Genomic DNA, 22,666 nt, shown 5'->3' on the forward strand with positions numbered 1-22,666 from the left:
TCTGATTAGTCAAAGGTTAAATAGGTGAGCTGCTGGGTGGTGCAGTTTGTTGGGCCAGGAGGGTTTGCACCACGCTATCTCTGAAGAAATAAATACATGTGAACTTTGCGCAGACAGTGAGAGAGGTCAGTTTTAAACCCATATTCCTTTAGCTGTGCAGTATCAATGCTAACTGCCATGAATGTGGAGCAGCAGGTGGGGTACAAAGGTCGCCATCCCCAATTAGCACTTCGTAATGAATTCTCTGTATTCGTTTATAAAGTGTGCCCTTGTATCTGTGGTCACGTCTATTTACCTTGGCTCTGTAACTATATGATATTTCTTTCTTCTGGTGAGGGCATTTTTTCGGCTATTACCTATTGCTTTCTCTAAAGTTTCCTCCCCAGTCTTCCCCCCCCCCCCCCCCCACACCGCCCTGGACATGCTATTACTAATGGCTAACAAGGGAAGCTTTTAATCTTTTGGAACGTGCAAAGCCCAAAATAGCATTGTGTGAATTGATAGTACAGTCTCTCGCAGCAGTTTACCATTTGAAATGCCACAACCTTTCTGATGGTAACAAGCCCTTTCGTTTTTCTCCCCCCCTCTTGGAGAGATTTGCAAATCTATTTGGAGACAGGCATGAGGATAATCGCATTTTCGGAAATCCCAAGATAACTAGCATTAATGATTGTGATTTGCTATAGCATAAATGTTTGGATGGACGGAGAACACTAATGTGCAGATCCAACTTATTGAGAGAGCTACTCAGTGCTTCAGCAGTGTCAGCTTAAAAGCTGACCTGAACACAACCCAGCAACGTCCAATTGTAATCAACAATTTATTTTGTTACTTAAACCACCCCAACCTGATTCTGTCTGGAGGCATCTGCAGAATATGATTGGCCAGCACTGTATCTGCACCCAATAAAGATGCCCCAAACCTGCCGGTCCACCTTCCTTACAATTGGGAGATGTCATCATCTGACTGTGGCACCAATCAGGTCACACTATCCATCCAATCCTTTACTGAAGGTGAGCTTTATTTGTCACATGTACATCGAAGCATGCAGCAAGGATTGTGCTAAGGGCACCCCACAAGTGTCGTTACACTTTCCCTGGCAACATTGCATGCCCACAACTCACTATCCCTCACCCCTACATCTTTAGAATGTGGGAAGAAACGAGCACTGGAGGAAACTCGTGTTCACAGAGAGGACGTACAAGCTGCTTACAGACAGCAGCGGGAATTGAGCCCCAATCAATGAACACTGGTGCTGTAAAGCAACTTCACTAACCATGACACCACCATACTACCCCAATCAAGAATGGAACTCTTCACAGTTCAATATACTTCAAAAGGTACATTTAATGACGGAGAAATGTATACAATATACATCCTGAAATTCTTTTTCTTCGCAAACATCCACGAAAACAAAGGAGTGCCCCAAAGAATGAGTGACAGTTAAACATTAAAACCCCCCACACACAAACAGCAGCAAAGCAACAACTACTCCCCACCCCCACCAGCAAAAATGCATCGGCACCCTCCACCAAGCATTCAAGCATGCAGCGAATCATCAGTAAAGACACAGACTTGCAGTACACCAAAGACTACTCGTTCAACTGGTAACTGGAATGTTGTCTCATTTTTTAACTGCATTGCTTTTGTGGTTTCTAAATGACAATAAACTGAATCTGAATTTGACATACCACAAGCTCTCTCTGTCTCCCCCCCCCCCAATGAGGGAAAAAGAAGTGTCCCCATTTCACAGTGAGAGAGGAGACATAAACAACTCACTGATTTACGATGTTAAAAGTCTGTTGCGTCTCTTTTTCCAAGCTCTGCACCCAGAGAATCGGCCCCAAAAAGGTGCAGCCCTCTGGACACATAACCCGTTGCTCTCAATGTTCCGTGTTCTCCCACAGCACCTCAGTCAGGGGCACCAGCCTAGAATCAGCCTGTTTCCGGAGCCACGAAAGGGCAGCATCCTGAAGGCATGCTCGTCTTCCAGGCCGCAAACTTGGGATATGATAAAGCGGCTGGTCTTTAGGCCCTGAGAGCAGGTCCATTTCCTACAAAGAACCCAAGTCAGAAAGTAACTCCAGGTCAGGGTCTTCAAAAGAACTTTGCAAAGGAAATAAAAGAGATATCAAAGATAGAAACAGAGCTATTTCTGAAGATGCAGGCAAAGGAGTCGCCATTTAGTGCCATCTTAACTTCATTTTGCGTGTCATATTACTCTTAATTGTTACATCCTGCTGCTGAAGCAGAATCAAATTTGAAAATCACCCTCCCATCCGCCAAGTCCCCCATTCACTCCTCAGCCAAAGTACCTGTCTAACAAAGCCTCTACCCCTTTATTACCAGGTCAGACTCACCAAGATGAAGTCCACACCCTGCTGGAACTCAGACTGATGCCAATATTTTGGCAGAAACTGCATTCAATTCCAAAACAGAGTGGGGTCCCGTTTGTCTCACAAACATAATATCAAATTGCTTCCTTGCAGTTGCATTTAGCGATTGGCTATTTTCTTTTTAGAACAAGGAGGAAATAGACTCTGGCCTCTTTATTAGGCACCTCCTGTACCTAATAAAGTGGCCTCCGAGTGTATGCCCATCCACTTCGAAGTTCAACATGCTGTGCATTCAGAGGTGCTTTTCTGTACCCCACTGTTATTACATTTGGTTATTTGAATTACTGTAGCTTTCCTGTCAACTTGAACCAGTCTGGCCCTTCTCCTCTGATTTCTCTCATTAATAAGGCATTCCCCCCCCCCAACAGAACTCCTGCCTGCTGGATGTTTTACAGACAATTCTTAGTAAATTCTAGAGACTTTTGTGCCTGAAAATCACAGAAGATCAGCATTTTCTGAGATACTCAAACCACCCGGTCTGGCACCAACGATCATTCCACGATCAAAGTCACTTAGATTACACTTCTTCTCCATATAACCATTACAGCATGGAAACAGGCCATCTCAGCCCTTCTAGTCCGTGCTGCTTACTCTCACCTAGTCCCACCTACCTGCACTCAGCCCATAACCCTCCACTCCTTTCCTGTCCATATACCTATCCAATTTTACCTTAAATGACACAACTGAACTGGCCTCTACTACTTCTACAGGAAGCTCATTCCACACAGCTATCACTCTCTGAGTAAAGAAATACCCCCTCGTGTTTCCCTTAAACTTTTGCCCCCTAACTGTCAAATCATGTCCTCTCATTTGAATCTCCCCTACTCAATGGAAACAGCCTATTCACGTCAACTCTATCTATCCCTCTCAAAATTTTAAATACCTCGATCAAATCCCCCCTCAACCTTCTACGCTCCATTGAATAGAGACCTAACTTGTTCAACCTTTCTCTGTAACTTAAGTGCTGAAACCCAGGTAACATCCTAGTAAATCGTCTCTGCACTCTCTCTAATTTATTGATATCTTTCCTATAATTCGGTGACCAGAACTGTACACAATATTCCAAATTTGGCCTTACCAATGCCTTGTACAATTTTAACATTACATCCCAACTTCTGTACTCAATGCTCTGATTTATAAAGGCCAGCATTTTAAAAGCCTTCTTCACCACCCTATCTACATGAGACTCCACCTTCAGGGAACTATGCACTGTTATTCCTAGATCTCTCTGTTCCACTGCATTCCTCAATACCCTACCATTTACCCTGTATGTTCTATTTGGATTATTCCTGCCAAAATGTAGAACCTCACACTTCTCAGCATTAAACTCCATCTGCCAACGTTCAGCCCATTCTTCTAACTGGCATAAATCTCCCTGCAAGCTTTGAAAACCCACCTCATTATCCACAACACCTCCTACCTTAGTATCATCGGCATACTTACTAATCCAATTTACCACCCCATCATCCAGATCATTTATGTATATTACAAACAACATTGGGCCCAAAACAGATCCCTGAGGCACCCCGCTAGTCACCGGCCTCCATCCCAATAAACAATTATCCACCACTACTCTCTGGCATCTCCCATCTAGCCACTGTTGAATCCATTTTATTACTCCAGCATTAATACCTAACGACTGAACCTTCTTAACTAACCTTCCATGTGGAACTTTGTCAAAGGCCTTGCTGCAGTCCATATAAACTACATCCACTGCCTTACCCTCGTCAACATTCCTCGTAACTTCTTCAAAAAATTCAATAAGGTTTGTCAAACATGACCTTCCACGCACAAATCCATGCTGGCTACTCCTAATCAGATCCTGTCTATCCAGATAATTATAAATACTATCTCTAAGAATACTTTCCATTAATTTACCCACCACTGATGTCAAACTGACAGGTCTATAATTGCCAGCCTTACTTCTAGAACCCTTTTTAAACAATGGAACCACATGAGCAATACTAAACAATGGAACCACATGAGCAATATGTAATTGTAATTACATATGCAAATGTAAATTGCAAATAATTGCAAATGTAATCTCATACATTTTAGTCTAGTTCCTGTTAAACACTTGCCTGTTTTTCCAAGCCAAAATTTAGTGTTCTGTCAGTTCTTTGACAACATGTTGCAAGGCTAGAAAAGGCTATGTCTATCTATTTGTTGGAAAAATCTATATTATTCCTGTGATCTGCCTCATCATGTGCTATCTTTCCCATCCCTCTCCATATGACTTGAGTAGACACCTTGAAACTCGGGGTGCTGAACATTAATAAAACCCAAAAGGTCCATTCTTGTATTTTGTATTCAGTTAGTTGTAAACATACCTAAACTTGGGTCAGTACCAACCACACAACTCCATGTTCTTACTGAACCCACACCTCTGTTACTGCCCCAGGTTTGTTCTCTGTTAACTGAATGGAAAGTTAACTTCCTGAGTGTCTCACAAATTGTATTTTGAACCTTAAAGTTTTGACCTTTAAGAATGGGGGCAAACACAATCTGAGGACCTAAAATCAATGAGCTTATCTGTGGCAGATAAGTTGCTGGAGAAAGATTCTGGGGATAATATACAACCTATCAGCCCTGGAGGATGAGAGGTGACCTGATAGAGGTGTATAAGAAGATGAGAGGCATTGATCGTGAGGATAGTCAGAGGCTTTTTCACAGAGCTGAAATGGTTACCACAAAAGGGCACAGGTTTTAGGTGCTTGGGAGTAGAGATGTCAAGGGTATGTTTTTTACGCAGAGACTGGTGAGTGCATGGATGGCCTGCGGGCAACAGTGGTGGAGGCATTTAAGAGACTTTTAAGAGACTTTTGGATAGGTACATGGAACTTAGAAAAATAGAGGGCTATAGGTAAGCCTAATAATTTCTAAGGTAGGGACATGTTCGGCACAACTTTGTGGGCCGAAGGGCCTGTATTGTGCTGTAGGTTTTCTATGTTTCTATGTAACTGGAAAGACAGGGGTAATAAAGGGTGGTTTGTGCATGCCAGGTCATGTTCTATGAACTTTAGTTTTCTTGATGTGACCAAGAATACTGATGAAGGCAGAATGGTAGATGTGCTTTATATAGACTTCAGTTCGGCCTTTGATAAGGTTCCACAAGGTAGGCAGCTCTAGAAGATTAGATCAGGTGGAATCTGGGAAGAGCTGGCTAATTGGATACCCAGAGAGTTCCAATTTGCAAAGCTTCATCTGTGACATAAAATATACACTCACCAGCCACATTAGGTAGCTCCTGTATATAACAAAGTGGCAACTGAGTGTATGTTCATGATCTTCTGTTGGTATATATCCCATACACTTCAAGGTAATATGTGTTGTGTGTGCAAAGATGCTCTTCTGCACACCACTGTGGTATTGTGTGGTTATGTGGCCTTCCTGTTATCTTGGACTTGCCTGGCCATTCTCCTCTGACCTCTCTCATTAACAAGGCCCACAGAAATGTCACTCACTGGATTTTTTTTTTTTTGTTGTTGCTTTTTTGCATCATTTTCTGTAAACTCTAGAGACTGTTGTGCATGAAAATCCCAGGACATCAGCAGTTTCTGAGATACTCAAAGCACCACTGACTAGCACCAACAATCAGTTCATGGTCAAAGTCACTTAGGTCACATTTCTTCCCCAATCTGACGTTAGGTCTGTACAGCAACTGTACCTCTTGACCATGTCTGCATGCTTTGATGCTTAGATTTTTGTATTAACAGGTGTACCTAATAAAGTGGCCACTGATTTTACAAGCAGTGTGGATCAAGAAGATCTAAAATAACGAACTGACAACAGAGGAGAAAATGCGGAGAGCTAAGTAGACACGGGTTAGCTGGTAGGAATGATAATTGTAAAGGCAGATGAAGTGGTGAGCATAGGTGAGGAACTCTTACAACCTGGAACTCCAGTCTTCAAAGCTTCATGTGTGACATGAAATATATAGCCTTGCTTTGGAGTGAAGAAAAACTTCCTGAACCCCAAGAACAAAGTCCTGAGCAGCTTATTAATGCTCTTTGATGAAACACATCGTGGAGTCTATATGAAAGCTGCAACAATTGCTGGTTTGTAGATATTTTTAACTGGATCCTGCCAGTGAGGGAGATCTGTATGCCAGGCAGGGAAGAAGCAGACTTTTTGACATGTGATTGAAAGGGAAGATGTTCTAAGAATGTGTTTTGTGTATTGTAGCTGACAGCCTGTATTATTTTTCCAAAATACAATGCTAACCCACTGGAATTCAAACTGCATTTTTTCCTGGATGTGCACAGTCATAAATGAAGCAACAGTTATTCCACGCACTTCAAATGCCCCAAGAGAAATGATTAAAAGGGTCATATTGTTGTAAGTGTCCTATTTCCCCTTAGAGGGAAAAATAATCTTGAAACAAGTCCAATTACTGCTTCAGGATATGCAATTTTTACAGTACATTATACTGATTTGTGCTTGAATTGTAATGTGCACAGGTGGTAATGGAAATAGCATTGCCAATGGGCTGCTGTGGCTGGTTAGTGCACTGTGTTTTGACTGTGTTCATTCAACACATTAGCTCCTCTCACTCCCTTACCATGCCGGTATGGTGGTACAGCAGTTAGCGCAGTGCTTTATGGTGTTAGCTGTCTGTAAAGAGTTTGTACATTCTCCCCTTGACTGCATGGGTTTCCTCTGGGTGCTTGGGTTTCCTCTGGGTGCTCCAGTTTCCTCCCACAGCCCAAAGACATATGGTTTAGTAGGTTAATCGGTCTCATGGGTATAACCGGGCAACAAGTGCTTATTGGGCCAGAAGGGCCTGTTACCATACTGCATCTATAAATAAATAACAAAAAATTAAAATGCCAGATGCTCGCAATCTTGGGCCGGATGCAAGAGTGATTTCTTTAAGTAAGACCATGTTATAAGGGGAAGTTAATCTCTGACAAATATGTCCAGGAAATTGATTTCTAGTTGATGTCATTTTGATAAAGCACAATTGCATACAGAGACAATTGAAAATTAAGGAGTTTATTACTTTAATTCAGGGCAGAGAAACTTCCAATCACAATTGACTTTTTTGTTTATTTTCTTTCCATAGACTGACCTCAATCACGTTCATGGTGTCCTGGACAGTCTGGAGAAAGAGTAAGTAGGGCTGTCCAGTTTTGTGTAAATGATACTTGAACTGCTACTGACTGCCACTAAATTATTTAGTTTATGCACAAAGGGAGGATAACTTTGACATTTCTGAATACCTGTTGTCTATTTGCTTGAACAGTAGTGAGAGCTCTGTGCCTTACATCTGGTTATTAAATATGGATACAATTGAAGGCATCTCAGTTCTGTTGGATGTGCTTTGTATATTAAGCAGAAATGCCATTTCAAAAAAACCTACTTTTATATGCAATGCATATAAAATCTCTTTTACTAGCTGCCACTTAGGATGTTGAAAGGGAAAATAAGTCACATATAGTCAGGAGCAGAACTTGGGTAATGCAACGGTGTTAACAATGAATGAAGATTCTTTATGGATAAAATATATTTATCACTTTTGCTAATGCTTATTGTTGTCAGGGATTTATTTATTGGGGCTTCTGGAATACAACAGTCATGATGACATCAAGCTTGCTCAGCAACTGATCATGCAAAAAAAAATTCTTGCAGAAAACATAGGAAGCAAAAACATTTTCTACACGAATACACTTCCTATCGCCTTTTATGCTGCTGGCGTTTAGGGCAGCATTGAAGGCCCGCCATCTCTGGCAGTGTTCTGGGCTTCCTTCAGCATATCATCAGTAGCTTTATCTCGGTTTTCATTGCTGTCAGGCATGCAAGTCCTGGGTGGAGACTCAGGAGTACCGTGGCACTCAGGTGTAGAGGATCTTTCATTGCTGCTTCCATAACGGTCTTGTTTGAACAGTCAGGGTTGTTAGCCCAGAGATGAACCCCTGAACCTGGAGAACTGGTGGCCTCTACCCTTTAACCTGTTTGGCATGGGTGACCCTACCAAGAGGCAAAGCACAAGGCTCTGACACTAGCGTAGCTGTCTAGGTCATTGAGACACGCAAGCCTTCAATCCACACAAGGTTGTGGTCCTCTTGGAGGATGTGAAAACACTATAGGATATTAGCTTAGAAATGCAATGGACATAATTAAGGTAGAACTGAAATACACTGAACAAATTCTTCAATATTTATAGTTTATTTTAAAATATTTGATATGTTGAAATATTTAAGTCAATATAATTAGCATACATCTTTATAAATTCTTTTAAGGGTCAGATACTTTGCCAAGCAGTATACGTGGTTCAGTACACATACCTACCTTTGTCACGGTGAAGAGACCTGTGAGTTCCTGAGATCTCGAGGTTGTTGCTGCCTGGAGTTTAGCCCCCTGGTACTTAGCTCCTATGCAGTCACTCATGGTGGTAAGGTCAAGGGAAAGGTTCTAGACAAAGAGCGATCCAAGCAAGACCTCAACGGTGGTGATGGCAGAAGATAATGACACATCACAATGGCAATGAAAGAGGTGGAAGGGTGCAGCAGTGAAGCGTCCCTAGACGTCTCCATGCCACGTGCCTGGACCTTGACCCTGATCTGTCGAGGACCGTGTGGTTGCAGAAACTACCTCCCCACATTAAGCAAAGGCACACACATGCATTCTACAGATATAAAACATTATTCAATCTTGCTGAAAAATAAAGTAAGATATTCAGGGATTTTTATAATGGCATAAGTTTGACAATAATCACGTTCAAGTTGATTCTAGTAATTTTCTGAATTGTGGAGAAGGCGGGAAACAGTAAAGCATCTAGAGATGCAGCACAGTATGCAAGTTTCATGTGAAATTAAAACTCTGCGGAATTCCCTAAGCTGCTGTCAATTTCACAGACCGATGTGTCAAATGCCAATTAGTTTCACAGTCACTTCCTCTGAATGAAATATTTGACCACAAGCCCAGATTTTACAATGTTTTTATTGAAGTGATAATTCTGTAAGACCATAAGACATGTGAGCAAACTTGGGCAATTTTGCCCATTGAATCTGCTCCACCATTCCGTCATGGTTGATTTATTGTCCCTCTCAGCCCAGTTCTCCTGCCTTCTCCCTGTGACGTTTGACACCTTTAATTATCAGGAACCTATCAACCTCCACTTTAAATATACTCAATGACTTGGCCTCCATATCCATCTGTGCTAATGAATTCCACAGATTCACCAACCTCTGGGTAAAGAAATTGCTCCTCATTCCTTTGATATTCATGTGTAGGGAGGTGGCCCTTCTTGCATTAATATTCCACCTGACAGTTTCAGCATCGTTATTTTATGAGAAAGGCAAACACTGATGTAAAGGTAATTTCACAACTTAGCTGTTAAATCACTGGGGTAGCTGAAACACAGGCAAGGAAAAGGATCTGGTTGTAATATTTTTAAATATCTGTTGCAGTGATGTGTTGGGTAAACTGAATCAGTGTTGTTTCATAAGCAACATGAGCATAAGCAATTTTTCATTGTGCAATAAACACGGGAACAATTGACATTGAATAAAGATTTTTTTTCCCCTGTACAAATATTCTTTTGGTCTGTTGACAGATTTTCCACGGAGATCAGTTCAGGGCTAATAGAAGTCATATCACCACATGCAGCTTACTACCCAGATTTGGCAAATCTGAAGGAAACGTTTGGAGATTCAAAAGAGCGTGTCAGGTAGGTCTGAACAAGTTTGACAAATACCAGCACACATCCTGTCCATCAACTGACAAGTCCCAAATGGATGAGCACGGCTCTAAGGTATTAGCACAAAACCACAACACTATGTTAACGGTGCTTTTGAGATGGCTAATAACAAATAATAAACACGAGAAAGTCTACAGACGTTGGAAACCAAAGCAAAGCATACAAAATGCTGGAGGAACTCAGCAAGTCAGGCAGCATCTGTGGAAGTGAATAAACAGTCAATATTTCTGACCGACAGGAGACAATCATGTCAACACTTATCCGTCAGGGAAGCCCTCAGAGCAGCCTTTTAAAGAGCTCGCATATGCCATTGAACTGCTGGTGATACGCTGTGCTATTGCCAAGGTTCTGGCCTATGGCAGTCCAGAGGTCTGATATGAATTAGGGAATGTCAGATGGGGTGTCAAACTGAGCAACCCAGGTGCCTGAGCCTCTCTGCAGCTGTCATGGATGCTACAGGAATGAGATCTGGCCACAAGGTGGTATGGTCCACCATGGTAAGGAGGTGCTTGAAACCACAGTTGGGAGGTGGTGGTTGAGAGAGGACCAACGAGGTCCACATTGACATGATCAAACAGTCACTCAGAGACCTTAAAAGATGCCAGTGGTGCCTGGACATAACAGTTAATTTTTGCCCACTGGCACTCCACATAGGCTGCAATCCAATCACGCACAGCCTTTCTAAGGCTGTGCCACACCAACTTTAGTGCAACCAATTCTGCGAGGCCTTCCAGCCTGGATGCATGAAGCCATGTATAGAGTCAAAAGCAGTCTACCTCCAGTTTGTGGACACGATGGTGTGAGGGTGACCGGTTCAGACATTGCACAGGAGACAAACCCCAGAACTTAATGTCAGCCAACCACAGGCCCATGACTGCTGTATGGTAAGCCTGGACCTCTGGGTCAGTAGCTTGGTTGGTTCCCATGCTGGCATAATCAACCCCTATGTATGTGGCCTCAACATCTGGCCATGAAAGGCAATCAGCTTTGTCATTACTTTTCCCCTTGCTATGTCATATATCAGTTCATGGCTCCGATACATAGTCCAGGTGACGTTGCTGCCATGCAGACTAAGGGTCTGATATATTGGCCATCACATGCATGAGGGGTTTGTGGTCAACGAACGCTAAGCAATGGCAACCCTCTTGAAGAAAACAAAAATGGCAGACAGCCAGATAGAGACCAACAAGCTCACGGTCTAACGTGTTGTATTTCCTTTCGGGGGGAGGACAGAGCTGCCGGCTGAAGGAGGTGAGCGGCTGTCACACGCCTCCGAGCAACTGTTTGTGCAGAGCGAGTCTGAAGTGTCAGGAGTAATGGCTATAGGTGTGTTGGAGAGCAGGTGCACAGGTAGGGTCACATTAGAAAGAGCTTATTTGGTATCATCAAATTCCTTGGCAATGTCCACTGACCAGTCAAGCACGTGGTTAGGGTTTTTGCCTTTAAGCACACGATACAAGGGAAGCATAAGTTCAGCAGCTCACGGAATGAAGCGGTGATAGAAATCCACCTTGCCTAAAAACTCCTGTCATTTGTTAGTAGTGCAGGGCGGTGGGAAATCCATTCTAGCGGCTATCTTTGGGAGGGGTTTCGCACCTTCTGTGGAGATGTGATGGCCGAGAATGTCAATGGTTGACAATCTAAACTGGCATTCAGCAGGGTTAATAATCAACCCATGTTGGCTTAAGTGCTCAAAGTATGCAGAGATGAGATATGCGCTTGGATTTGGATGCACTGGTGACGAGTATATCATCCAGGTAAACAAAAAGGTTTGCATTTTTCAGTCCAAACACATGCACAGAAACTCAGAGGCCAAACAGGGTTATCACAGATGTTTTGGGAATGTCCTCCAAGCACACAGGCACCTGATCGCACCCCCTAATTGGATCAACTTTGGAAAAAGTTAACTTTCTGGCTAAACGTGCTGAAAAGTCCGGGATGTGTGGGACTGGGTAAAGATCAGGGGGGTGGGAAGGGGTAGACTCACTAAGGCCACACTTACTCACTAAGTAATCGCCACATGGGTGGCAACTGTGAGTGGGCTTGGGACCAGCGGCTATTCAATCGGTGTACAATGCCAAGTCTTTCCATGTGGGCAAACTTGGCCTTTGCAGTTGCCAGCTTTTCTGGGTCCACTCTACACGCGCGGGCATGGACTGTAGGACCAGTTGTGGGAATGTGGTGCTCGACCCCATGTTTTGTGACTGTAGCGGAGAATGTGGGCTTGGTGAGGCCTGGAGATCTACCCAGCAGTCGAGTGAACTCACACATTATGGCATATGCATTTGACAGAGTCGTTGTGGGGAATTTACTGGAGGAGCAGGGTAACGACCCCAAGTCCTTGACATCCACAAGCCGGCAGTTCTTAAGATTGACTAACAGTCCTTGGGCACACAGGAAGCCTGCACCAAGCAGGGGCCTAGCCACTTTAGCCAGGACTATGTCCCATGTCTGACGTTGCCCACTAAAGCAGGGCATCACCTGTCATGTCCCATAGGCCTGAATTCTGCTGCCACCGGCAGCCTCCAGTGAGGTTGCGTCGGTCTTTGCCTTTCATCAATAGGTGATGCTGGAAGTACACTCAGTCTAGCACCGGTGTCACACAGGAAGCACCGCCCTGAAAGGGTGTCTGTAATGAACAGCAGACGACCCTGGCAGTTGGAACCCACGGTGTTCACAGACCTCTGTCCCGAAGTGCCAGCACTGTTGAAGATGCAAGGGGTCAGCACTTCCCAGTGTTTGTACCAAAGTGAGCATGGTAAAAACACAGGCCCAGTGTCGTCGGTTTTGCAGCTGAGGCTGTCCTTGTGTAGAGCAGAGAGGAGGAATTGTGCGTCACTGCCTAGCTGAGTGTAGACCATCAGCCACTTAAACAAGCTCCCTAAAATCCATCACGGTTACATTAGTGAGGTCTATGCGAATTTTGTCAGGCATTTGCTGCTTGAACAATTCTTTAAAAATAAAACAAGGATGCTGATTTCCTCACAACCCACAAAATGATGGAGAAATTCAGCAGGCCAGGCAGCATCTGTGGAAAAGAGTACAGCTGATGTTTTGCGCCGAGACCCTTCATCAAGACAGGAGAAAAGAAGATGAAGAGTCAGAGTAAACAGGTGGGGGTATGAGAGGAAGAAACACAAAGTGATAGGTGGTTTGATTGGTGAAAGAGATACTGGGTTGGAGAAGGGCAAATCGGATAGGAGAGGACCAAAGGCCATGGAAGAAAGAAAAGGGGGAGGAGCACCAGAGAGAGGTGATGGGCAGGTGAGAGAGGAAAAATGAAAGCAGGGGGTTCGTTACCAGAAGTTTGAGAAATCAGTGTTCATGCTATCAGATTGGAGGCTACTGAGACAGAATACAAGGTGTTGCTCCTCCAACCTGAGTGTGACCTCATCACGATGGTACAGGAGGCCATGGACTAACACGTCAGAATGGGAATGGGATGTGGATTTAAAATGGCTGGCCACTGGGAGATCCTGCTTTTCTGGCAGGTGGTGCATAGGTGCTCGGTGAAGTGTTCTCCTAATCTATGTCAGGTCTCAATAATATACTGGAGGCCACACCGGGAGAACCAGACACAGTAGATGATCCTAACAGACTCACAGGTGATGTGTCGCCTCACCTGGAAGGACTGTTTGGGGCCCTAAATGGTAGTGAGGGAGAAGGTGTAGGGGCAGGTGAAGCACTTGTTCCACTTGCAAGGATAAGTGCCAGGAATGAGATCAGTGGGGAGGGATGAATGGACAAGGGAGTCACAGGGTGATCCCTACGGAAAGAAGAAGGGGGGTTGGAGGGAGGGAAAGATGTGCTTGGTGATGGGATCCCGCTGGAGATGGCGGAAGTTACGGAAAATTATCTGCTGGATGCAGAGGCTGGTGGAGTGGACAAGAGGAACCCTATCCCTGGTGGGGTGGCAGGAGGATGGGGTGAGGGCAGACATGCGCGAAATGGAAGAGATGCAGTTGAGGGCAGAGTTGATTGTGGAGGAAGGGAAACCCCTTTCTTTGAAGAAGGAGGACATCTTAGTTCTGGAATTAAAAGCCTCGTCCTGACAGCAGATACGGCAGAGACAATAGACAATAGGTGCGGGAGTAGGCCATTCGGCCCTTTGAGCCAGCACCGCCATTCAATGTGATCATGGCTGATCACCCACAGTCAGTACCCCGTTCCTGCCTTCTCCCCATATCCCTTGACTCCACTATCTTTAAGAACTCTGTCTAACTCTTGAAAGCATCCAGAGAATTGGCCTCCATTGCCTTCTGAGGCAGAGCATTCCATAGATCCACAACTCTCTGGGTGAAAAAGTTTTTCCTCAACTCCGTTCTAAATGGCCTACCCCTTATTCTTAAACTGTGGCCTCTGGTTCTGGACTCCCCCAACATCAGGAACATGTTTCCTGCCTCTAGCGTGTCCAATCCCTTAATTATCTTATATGTTTCAATCAGATCCCCTCTCATCCTTCTAAATTCCAGCGTATTTAGAAGGACAAGTGCCAGTTGTTAGGTTAATTGGTCATTGTAAATTGTCCCGTGATTAGGCTGGGATGAGCTGGGGATTGCTATGCTCGAAGGGCCTACTCCACACTGTATGTCAATAAATAAATAACTAAAAAGTTTAGGAAAGCCACAACAGCACATTTATTGAACTCCAAAACCTGAACGCAAAGCGGGCCGGAAGTCCTTTAGTGTATCCAGTGTATTCCTCCAGAGGTGGAGGAATTGAGAGAATTTCCCAGGGATGACGGCATGTTAACTCTGATGGCATAACATTGCTGAGGCTGGCCAAGGAGAGCAACTGTTTGGCACACTCCGACTGTTAGTCCAGAAGTAACTTTTCAGTGATCAGTATTTATCGTGTTCATGCGGGTGTTCTGGCAGACTCGCCACTCTTGTAGCCAGGCAGTTTCTGAGCGACACTACCACTCAGAGCTCAGTTGCTGGCTGTGACTTCTTGGAGCGCGAAATGGGCCTTGGGTTATGGAAACCAAGTGATAGCGCTTTGCTCCCAAAGCTCCAGCAATTTCGATGCAACTGCATTGGCCGACATGTTCAGTAACTCTGGAATTGTCCTAGAGCATCGAGGTCACTGATGTAGGTCTTCGCAAAGAACACAACATGAGGCACGGTAGCGTAGAGGTTCACACAACACTTTACAGTGCAGTGGCCCAGGTTCGATTCTGCTGCTGCTTATAAGGAGTTTGTACTTGTGGGCTTCCTCTGGGAGCTCTGGTTTCCTCCCACATTCCAAAAGCTGTGCCATTCGGTAGGTTAATTGGTCATTGTAAATTGTCCCATGATTAGGCTGGGATGAACTTGGGGGTTGCTATGCTCGAAGGACCTACTCCACACTGTGTGTCAATAAATAAATAAATAACTTAAAAGTTCAGGAAAACCACAACAGTACATTTATTGAACTCCAAAACCTGAACGCAAAGCACGCCGGAAGTCCTTTATGTGATAACCTCATCACGTCAGACCAGCCTCTCAATGTGAACCCCAACCCCAATGTCGGTGGTTGTGAATTCTGTACGTTTCCACCAATTACATTGCCCTGCAGTTGAAGCCGGGTGGGTGGGAAGGGTGGAATGGAGAGGAAGGAATCTGATGGGAGAGGAGAGTGGAAAGGAGGAGGGAAGCCAGGGGAAAGTAGGCTACTCAGATGCAATATCAGGCATTGTTCCTGCACCCTGAGGGTGGCCTCATCTTGGCACAACAAAAAGAAATAGGTTCATAGTGACAGACAAGATGGACACATGCTCGTCAGCCTATCTAGTCCGTACCAACCATTTACCATCCATTTACACTAATTCTACATTATTCCCATTTTTTATTTTACTGACTTGCCAAGACACAAGGGAAAATAGACAGTAGCCAGCCAATAACCCACCAATCTGCACATGCAAAATCTTTTTGCAATTGAGGTTGTAACTCAATTGGAACTTAAAATGCATTGTTTAATGGAATTATAAGGCACTTGCGCAGTCATTAAACAAAATTATATTTACAGTATGTTCATTACATCAAGAATGGTTCCTGTTGCTTTGCAGACACCTAGCTTAAATTAATGTGCTTAGATACAAGTTAATATAAGTGTCCATTATTAATCGAGCCAGTGGAACATTTTTGCAAAATCTGTCTGGTGTTCTAAGACGCCGAATCAAATATGTGTATATCTGCCAGAGTGGCATTCTAGGCATACCAGCTGTGAATGGCTGTGGTTGTATGTTGTTAAGAAAACAACCTTGAGGTTTTAGCAGCTCCATTACAGTTCTTTTAAAAGTATGCTTTGATATTTCTGATGTATTTGGAGCATTCTTTCAATCAGGCATACACACAGATAAACAAATATGTTCCAAACTGAACGATTTGCAAAAAGCAGGAGATACTTGGTCCAATTGAATCAAACTTTTAATGTTTTACAAAGCTGCATTTATGGCCTGTATTTAGCAAAGCCTTTTGCAAAATCCAGCGTGGGAGGTTGGTCCAGGTTAAGTCACTTGGCATTTACGATGAAGTAATCAATTGGATTCAATGTTGGCTTAACGAGAGAAGTCAGGGTAGTAGGAGATGGGTATCTCTCTGACTAGAGGCCTGTGACTAGTGGTGTCTATAATAATTTGGGTGATAATGCAGTAAAGTAGATCAGCAAATTTGTGAATAACTCCTAGATCGGGAGCATGGTGAATTGTGAGGAAGGCCATCAAAGCTTCCAGAGCAGCTGGAAGAATGGGCTGAAAAATGGCAGATGGAATTTAGTAAAGGTGAGGTATTGCACTTTGGCAGGACAAACCAAGTTAGGACTCGTACAGTGACCGGTGGTGCGCTGAGGTGTGTGGTAGAGCCAAAGGACCTGGGTGTACAGCTCTATAATTCCTTGAAGGTAGTGTCACAAGTAGGTAGGGTTGTAAAGAGAGCTTTTGGCACATGGACCTTCATAAATCAGGGTACTGAGTACAGGAGTTGGGAAGTTATGTTGAAGTTGTATAAGATATTGGTGAGTCCAAATCTGGAGTATTGTGTTTAGTGTACCTACAGGAACAATATCAATCACATTGAAAAAGTACAGGGAATGTTTACACAGGTGTTGCTGGGACTTGTAAAATCTGATCTATTAAGGATAGGTTGAAAAGTTAGGACTTTACTCCCTGGAGCACAGGAAAATAAGGGAAGATTTTATAAAGGTATACAGAATTATAGGGGGAATAGATGGGGTGAATGCATGCAGCTCTTTCTCCTCAGGCTGGGTAAGACTCGAACTAGAGGTCATGGATTTAGGGTGAAATGTGAAACATTTAAGGGGATCCGAGTGGGACCTTTACTCAGGATGGTGCAAGTGTGTAACAGGCTGCCAGCAGAAGTGGTAGGTGCAGGTTTAATTTCAACATTTAATCAAAATTTGGATAAGGTACATGGAGGGGTGTTTGGATGGTTGTGGTCCAGATGCAGGTAGGTGGAACTAGGCAGAAAACCAGGCCAACACAGACTGTATAGGGCAGCGGGCATGTTCCTGTGTACGAAATAGTCCATTGCATGTACATTCGTCCCCATTGAGCACATCCAGATGGAACATTGTCACAGGAAAGCAGCAACCACCCAGATATCCTGTGGGGTGCATGGCTTATTCTGATTGTCAAAAGTCACTTCCATCATGATTCGTTAGTTTAGAAAGTGCAGCTGCTTTTCCATTGGTTAGTTGCTTGTAGTCCAATTTCAAATATCCTCGGCACATAGAGAGCACATGTGGAAGGTCCTTTCTCTTCCTCTCTCTTTGTTTAAGGCAAGTTGTGCACATGGCCATTGGGTAGGCATGCTCTGTGTGTGCTTTTAACTAAGTATGTTTGCTGAATATTCTGCTTTGTAGTGTCTGTAACTTGGGGGAGACAAATGTTTGGTCGAATTTTTAATGTTTGTGAGTAAATTTTGAATATACTTATCTACAGTCGGTGCTTTATCTCACTTGCTAGACCCACAAACCTGATTCAGCATTACACCAGGTCATGCTGTCTTTTTGCTGCTGCCATCGGGAAGATGTTACAGGAGCCTCAGCACTCACGCCTTCAGGTTCAGAAATATTTATGACCCCTCAAAAATCAGGCTCCTGAACCAGAGGGTTCACTCACCCCATCACCGAACTGTTCCCACAACCTGTGGTCTCACTTTAAAGGACTCGAGATTAATTTATTTTTTTCCCCTCCTTTTTGTATTTGCATAGCACGCTGGTTGTTCGTCCTGTTGGTGCGGTCTTTCACTGACTCTATTAGGGATTTATTGAGTATGTCTGCAAGAAAATGAATCCAGGGTTATATATGGTGACATATATATATTGTGATAATAAGTTTAAACTTTGAACTTTCTGACTCCATTACCAGGCCATTAGATCTAATCTGAAGACCAAACTTCACTTTTATTTCACATATAAATAGATTGATAAAAAGCTTTCATTATTCTGTAACTCTTGATCAATGTTTACAAGATATTTAAAATATATATTTGAGAGATCATACTAAAGCATGTTTATATGCTTGTAAAAAGGGGAGCAATCTATCTTTTGTATAAATCTGGTCTTGCTGTTGAATCCATGATCTGTGCTGTTTCCTATCTCTGATTATCAAAGTCGGCTTTTGATCATCACTCTGGTTTGCTCCTCTTGGAAGCAGATCCACGTAGATGCTCTGGGTTAGGACTGTGATGGGTTTACCATGTAATGCCCCCCCCCCCCCCAGGGTAAATAGCTCATATCAAGTTTCAACTGTTCCTTTGGACTCATCAGCTGTGTGGAGAGGGTGAGGTTGCTGCCTGGGCAACAGCTTGTTCTCCATATCGTACTGCCCTGGCTTGTCTACGGATTTGCATATTACGTAGTCAGCTAGGACACAACATCCATGGTTGACCTCGACCAATGGACGGCCTCAATGTATAGTATATTCACACTCAATAGCACTGTCCTGCTGCCAGAAGACAACAAATTTCATAACATGTAAGTAATTAATCTGATTCTAATTTTAATGTCAGAAGATGAAGGTATCCTTTGTTGAAAGAGAAGAGGAGAAACAACAGCCCAGTCTATTGTAAAGGCCTTTCCTTGTAACCTGTGAGACATAGTTGTGCAAATTTTTCAAGGAATTAAGTAAGCCACAAAATTAAAGAAAAACAAGTCATGAAACCACCTAATTATCATAAAAATCTTTGGTTCACTAATATCCTTCGGAGAAAGAAATCTGCTACCTTGAACATTCTAGCCTCTACAGCTCCAGATCCAGCCACCCATGTCCCCTCTTAACCACCTCCACCATCAGGAGCAGGTAGGATACACAATGAGTGGAAGTCTTGCCAGAGAGGCACAAAATCTGTGAGTAAATAAATTAAACAGGAAAAGCTCCTCCCATTGCGTGAATATTTGAAATTTGTTGATTTGAGTCATTGAGTTCCAGACACATTATTTTACATGTGCAGATATCTTTGTTCTAAATAGATCTGTCTTGGTTAGAGTCGGCCGTATTCCCTGCTTTCTCCAGAGCTGCAAGTGTCTTGTTTATAAATAGAAGTCAATTTGACAGTGTTCTCATTTAATTACACGAAGGTGGCCTTATTTAGCGCATGTTGTTCCTTTTGGCAGTAAGATGTATTAAGTGAGTACGGCCTTGGATATTGATGGCATTGAGTGTAAAGCAGGAGCCTAACAAAGCAATATGTCATAGACTCATGTAGCACACCAGCAGGCCTTTCATCCCATCCTGTCTACACTGATCGTCAAGCAACTGAAAAGACCAATCTTTCACTTTCACCTGATCCCTTTCCCCTTCTGCACCTTTTCCATCTGCCTATCAGTCGCACACCTCCTCACCTCCCTTAATTGAATTCCATGCTCCGCCATCCCCTATTGTTAGATTCCATCATTGTTCACCCCATGTCACTCCGAGTTTCTGATGTCATTCCTACACTCCACTCTCCCTTGTCCTCCTCTTACCCTCCTCAGATTGATCCACCAATCACCCTCCAACCCATGTCCCAGCCCTCTCCTCCTCCACCTTTCTGTGCGGGCTGTTTCCTCTCTTTCTTTAAGAGGGCCTCAACCTGAAACGCCAACTGTCCACATCTTTTCCTAGGTGCTGAGCTTCCCTGAGCCTTTCAGTCTTTTTCAGATTCCAGCTCCCTACAGTCTCTTTTGACTCTGTTGCCTGTTGGCTACACACTCCACATTGATTGCGTTGATAAAGGCTGAGGTTCTGGCATTCAGAGTTCATGCCTGTTATCTGTGTGTGTGCAATAATGATTCACTTCCAGGGCCCCTTGCTGAAATTCTGCTCTTTTAGTTAGATGGTGCTGCAGTCGGGATTTGCCAGACCTGTAAGAAGCTGCTGCCCGCTCCATTCCCACCTCTCCATGACAAATCTCTGATGGCGGCCTGAAATTTCCATCCCCCTTCCAACAAGGTGCCCAGTTCACCCAGTAGACAACACTAGCATCCCATTCTAACCAAAGAATCTTGAAAGCCAAAGCCCCAGTTTGGCCCGAAGCTGTCCAGTGTTGGAAATAAGCTCCCAAGTCCGTTTTGGTGGTGCAAATCAATATCAACCTTCTTTCTTCCAGTCCTGATGAAGAGTCTCAGCCCAAAATGTCGACTGTTTATTTCGCTCCATGAATACTGTTTAAGCTACTGAGTTCCTCCAGCATTTTGTATGTATTACCCTGGATTTCCAGCATCTGCAGAATCTCTTGTGTTTATTCTTCCCTTTACTGTCAGTGGAGGCCTGTGTATTTTGGAGTTAAAACACTTGTAGAGCACAGAGTAGGCCCTTCAGCTTTGTCCATGCTGACCATGAAGCCTATCTATGCAAATCCATTTAAAGATGTGCTTTATTTGCCATGTGCCCATTGAAACATACAGTGAAATGCACTGTTTTGCGTCAATGACCAATACAGTATGAGGACTGTGCTGGAGGAAGAAAGTGTTGCCACACTTTTGGTGCCAACGTAGCATGCCCACAAATTACTGACATTAACCTGTACATCTCTGGAATGTGGGAGGAAACTGGGACACCAGGAGGAAACCCCACTTCATCACGAGGAGAACATACAAAGCCCTCAGACAGTGGTGGTGTTGAACCTGGGTCACTGGCACTGTAATAGCGTTACCCCACCGTGCGTTGAGGGCCACAGCATTGTATCCCCCAACGAAAGCAGACAATTAAATGTGGAACCAGCTACTTCCAAAGGGTACCTGGTTCCACATGGAATTCTTAAACTAAATTTAATTACGGCAAGCTGACAGTCAGTTCTTGGCTTTTAACAACTGCTATAATGGTTTACAGTTCTAATCAGACAGTACTGAAATTACCTAAATGTTCTAAGAGCATCACATTAACATATCCAATGAAAATACACAGTTGGACTCATAATTAAACTGGAAACTAGTCTACTCCCTCAGGTGAATATAATGAACCTCATTTCATTAATATAGTATGAGGTTATTTCCTTTTGGTGACCTAGTTGTTATTTACCAACAATCATGTATTATAAAGCCCAGAAGATCTGATCTGATCTTTTTGGCGAAGGATACCCACATGGCCATTGGGAGAATGTACAAACTACTTATGGACAGCAGTGGGAATTGAACCCCAGTTGGTGATTGCTGGCATTGTAAGGCGATTGTGCTAACCGCTATGCTACCATGCTTGCATATTAAGACCATTTCACTCAACTACTTTTCTATCCAATTACCTGTAAAAATGCTCTTTTTTTTAAACCTGTAAAATTACCTGTAAATTCACTCAGTGCCCACTTTAGGTACAGAGTGGACCCAATGTGGTCTTCTACTGCTGTAGCCCATCTACTTTTCAAGATTCAACATGTTGTACACCTGCATTATTGAGCTGGTGCACGTGTACCAAATAGAGTGGCCACTGAGCGTATTCTTACTGCTTTAAAAAAAAACGCAGTAGTTCCAAATCTTTTTAAGCATCCTGAAGACATGAACTGAGTTTCTGCTCTGTTGTAAATAGAGAACAGAGTGGATTCATAGCACTCAGTGGAGCAGAGGTTACAGAAATCTGGGTTGGTATTCTATGGGGTGATCTCATCAAGGTTTTCAAGGCATGATGGTGAACTGGAGGGTCCATTGAGAGAAGCTATTTCTACTGACGGGCAAGCCTAGGGCAAGGTACAGAGTGCAAAAAAATTAGAGCTGAGCCTCTCAGGAGAAATTAAGGAGTTCTGCATGTGAAAGGGCAGTATAAAGTTGGAATGTTTTATGTAGGGAGCTCTTGATGCTAAGCCGGTCATTAATTTTAAGTCTGACAGTGATGAATTTTCTCTAACCAAAGGTATTAAAGGATACAAAGCAAAGCTGAACATTTTTATAATTAGATTAGAATCAGGTAGTAGAGCCCTTGTTTCAGCAACCAAAGATCCAGATTTGAATCCTGACCTCAGGAGCCATCTGTGCAGAATTCGCACTTTCCCCCCATTCTTCCCATATCCCAAAGCAAGCTTTGTAGGTCAGCTCTGGAGTGTAGATGACTGGTATAATCTGTGAAGAATTGATAAGAGATTGGGAAGAATAAAATTGG

At 43.6% G+C, this 22,666-nt stretch overlaps 1 protein-coding gene across 1 annotated transcript in view; it reads left to right on the plus strand.

Annotated features, from left to right (window-relative positions):
- The window catches only part of mgat4a (alpha-1,3-mannosyl-glycoprotein 4-beta-N-acetylglucosaminyltransferase A), a 293,796-nt gene that overhangs the window by 187,480 nt on the left and 83,650 nt on the right, over window positions 1-22,666 (plus strand). Inside the window, exons 5-6 of the mRNA XM_073044063.1 lie at window positions 7,462-7,508; window positions 9,955-10,068. Of these exons, the coding sequence (XP_072900164.1) occupies window positions 7,462-7,508; window positions 9,955-10,068 (161 nt within the window). The remainder of the gene's footprint in view (window positions 1-7,461; window positions 7,509-9,954; window positions 10,069-22,666) is intronic.

This window comes from Hemitrygon akajei, chromosome 4, assembly GCF_048418815.1.
Source record: "Hemitrygon akajei chromosome 4, sHemAka1.3, whole genome shotgun sequence".
Classification (NCBI taxonomy): domain Eukaryota; kingdom Metazoa; phylum Chordata; class Chondrichthyes; order Myliobatiformes; family Dasyatidae; genus Hemitrygon; species Hemitrygon akajei.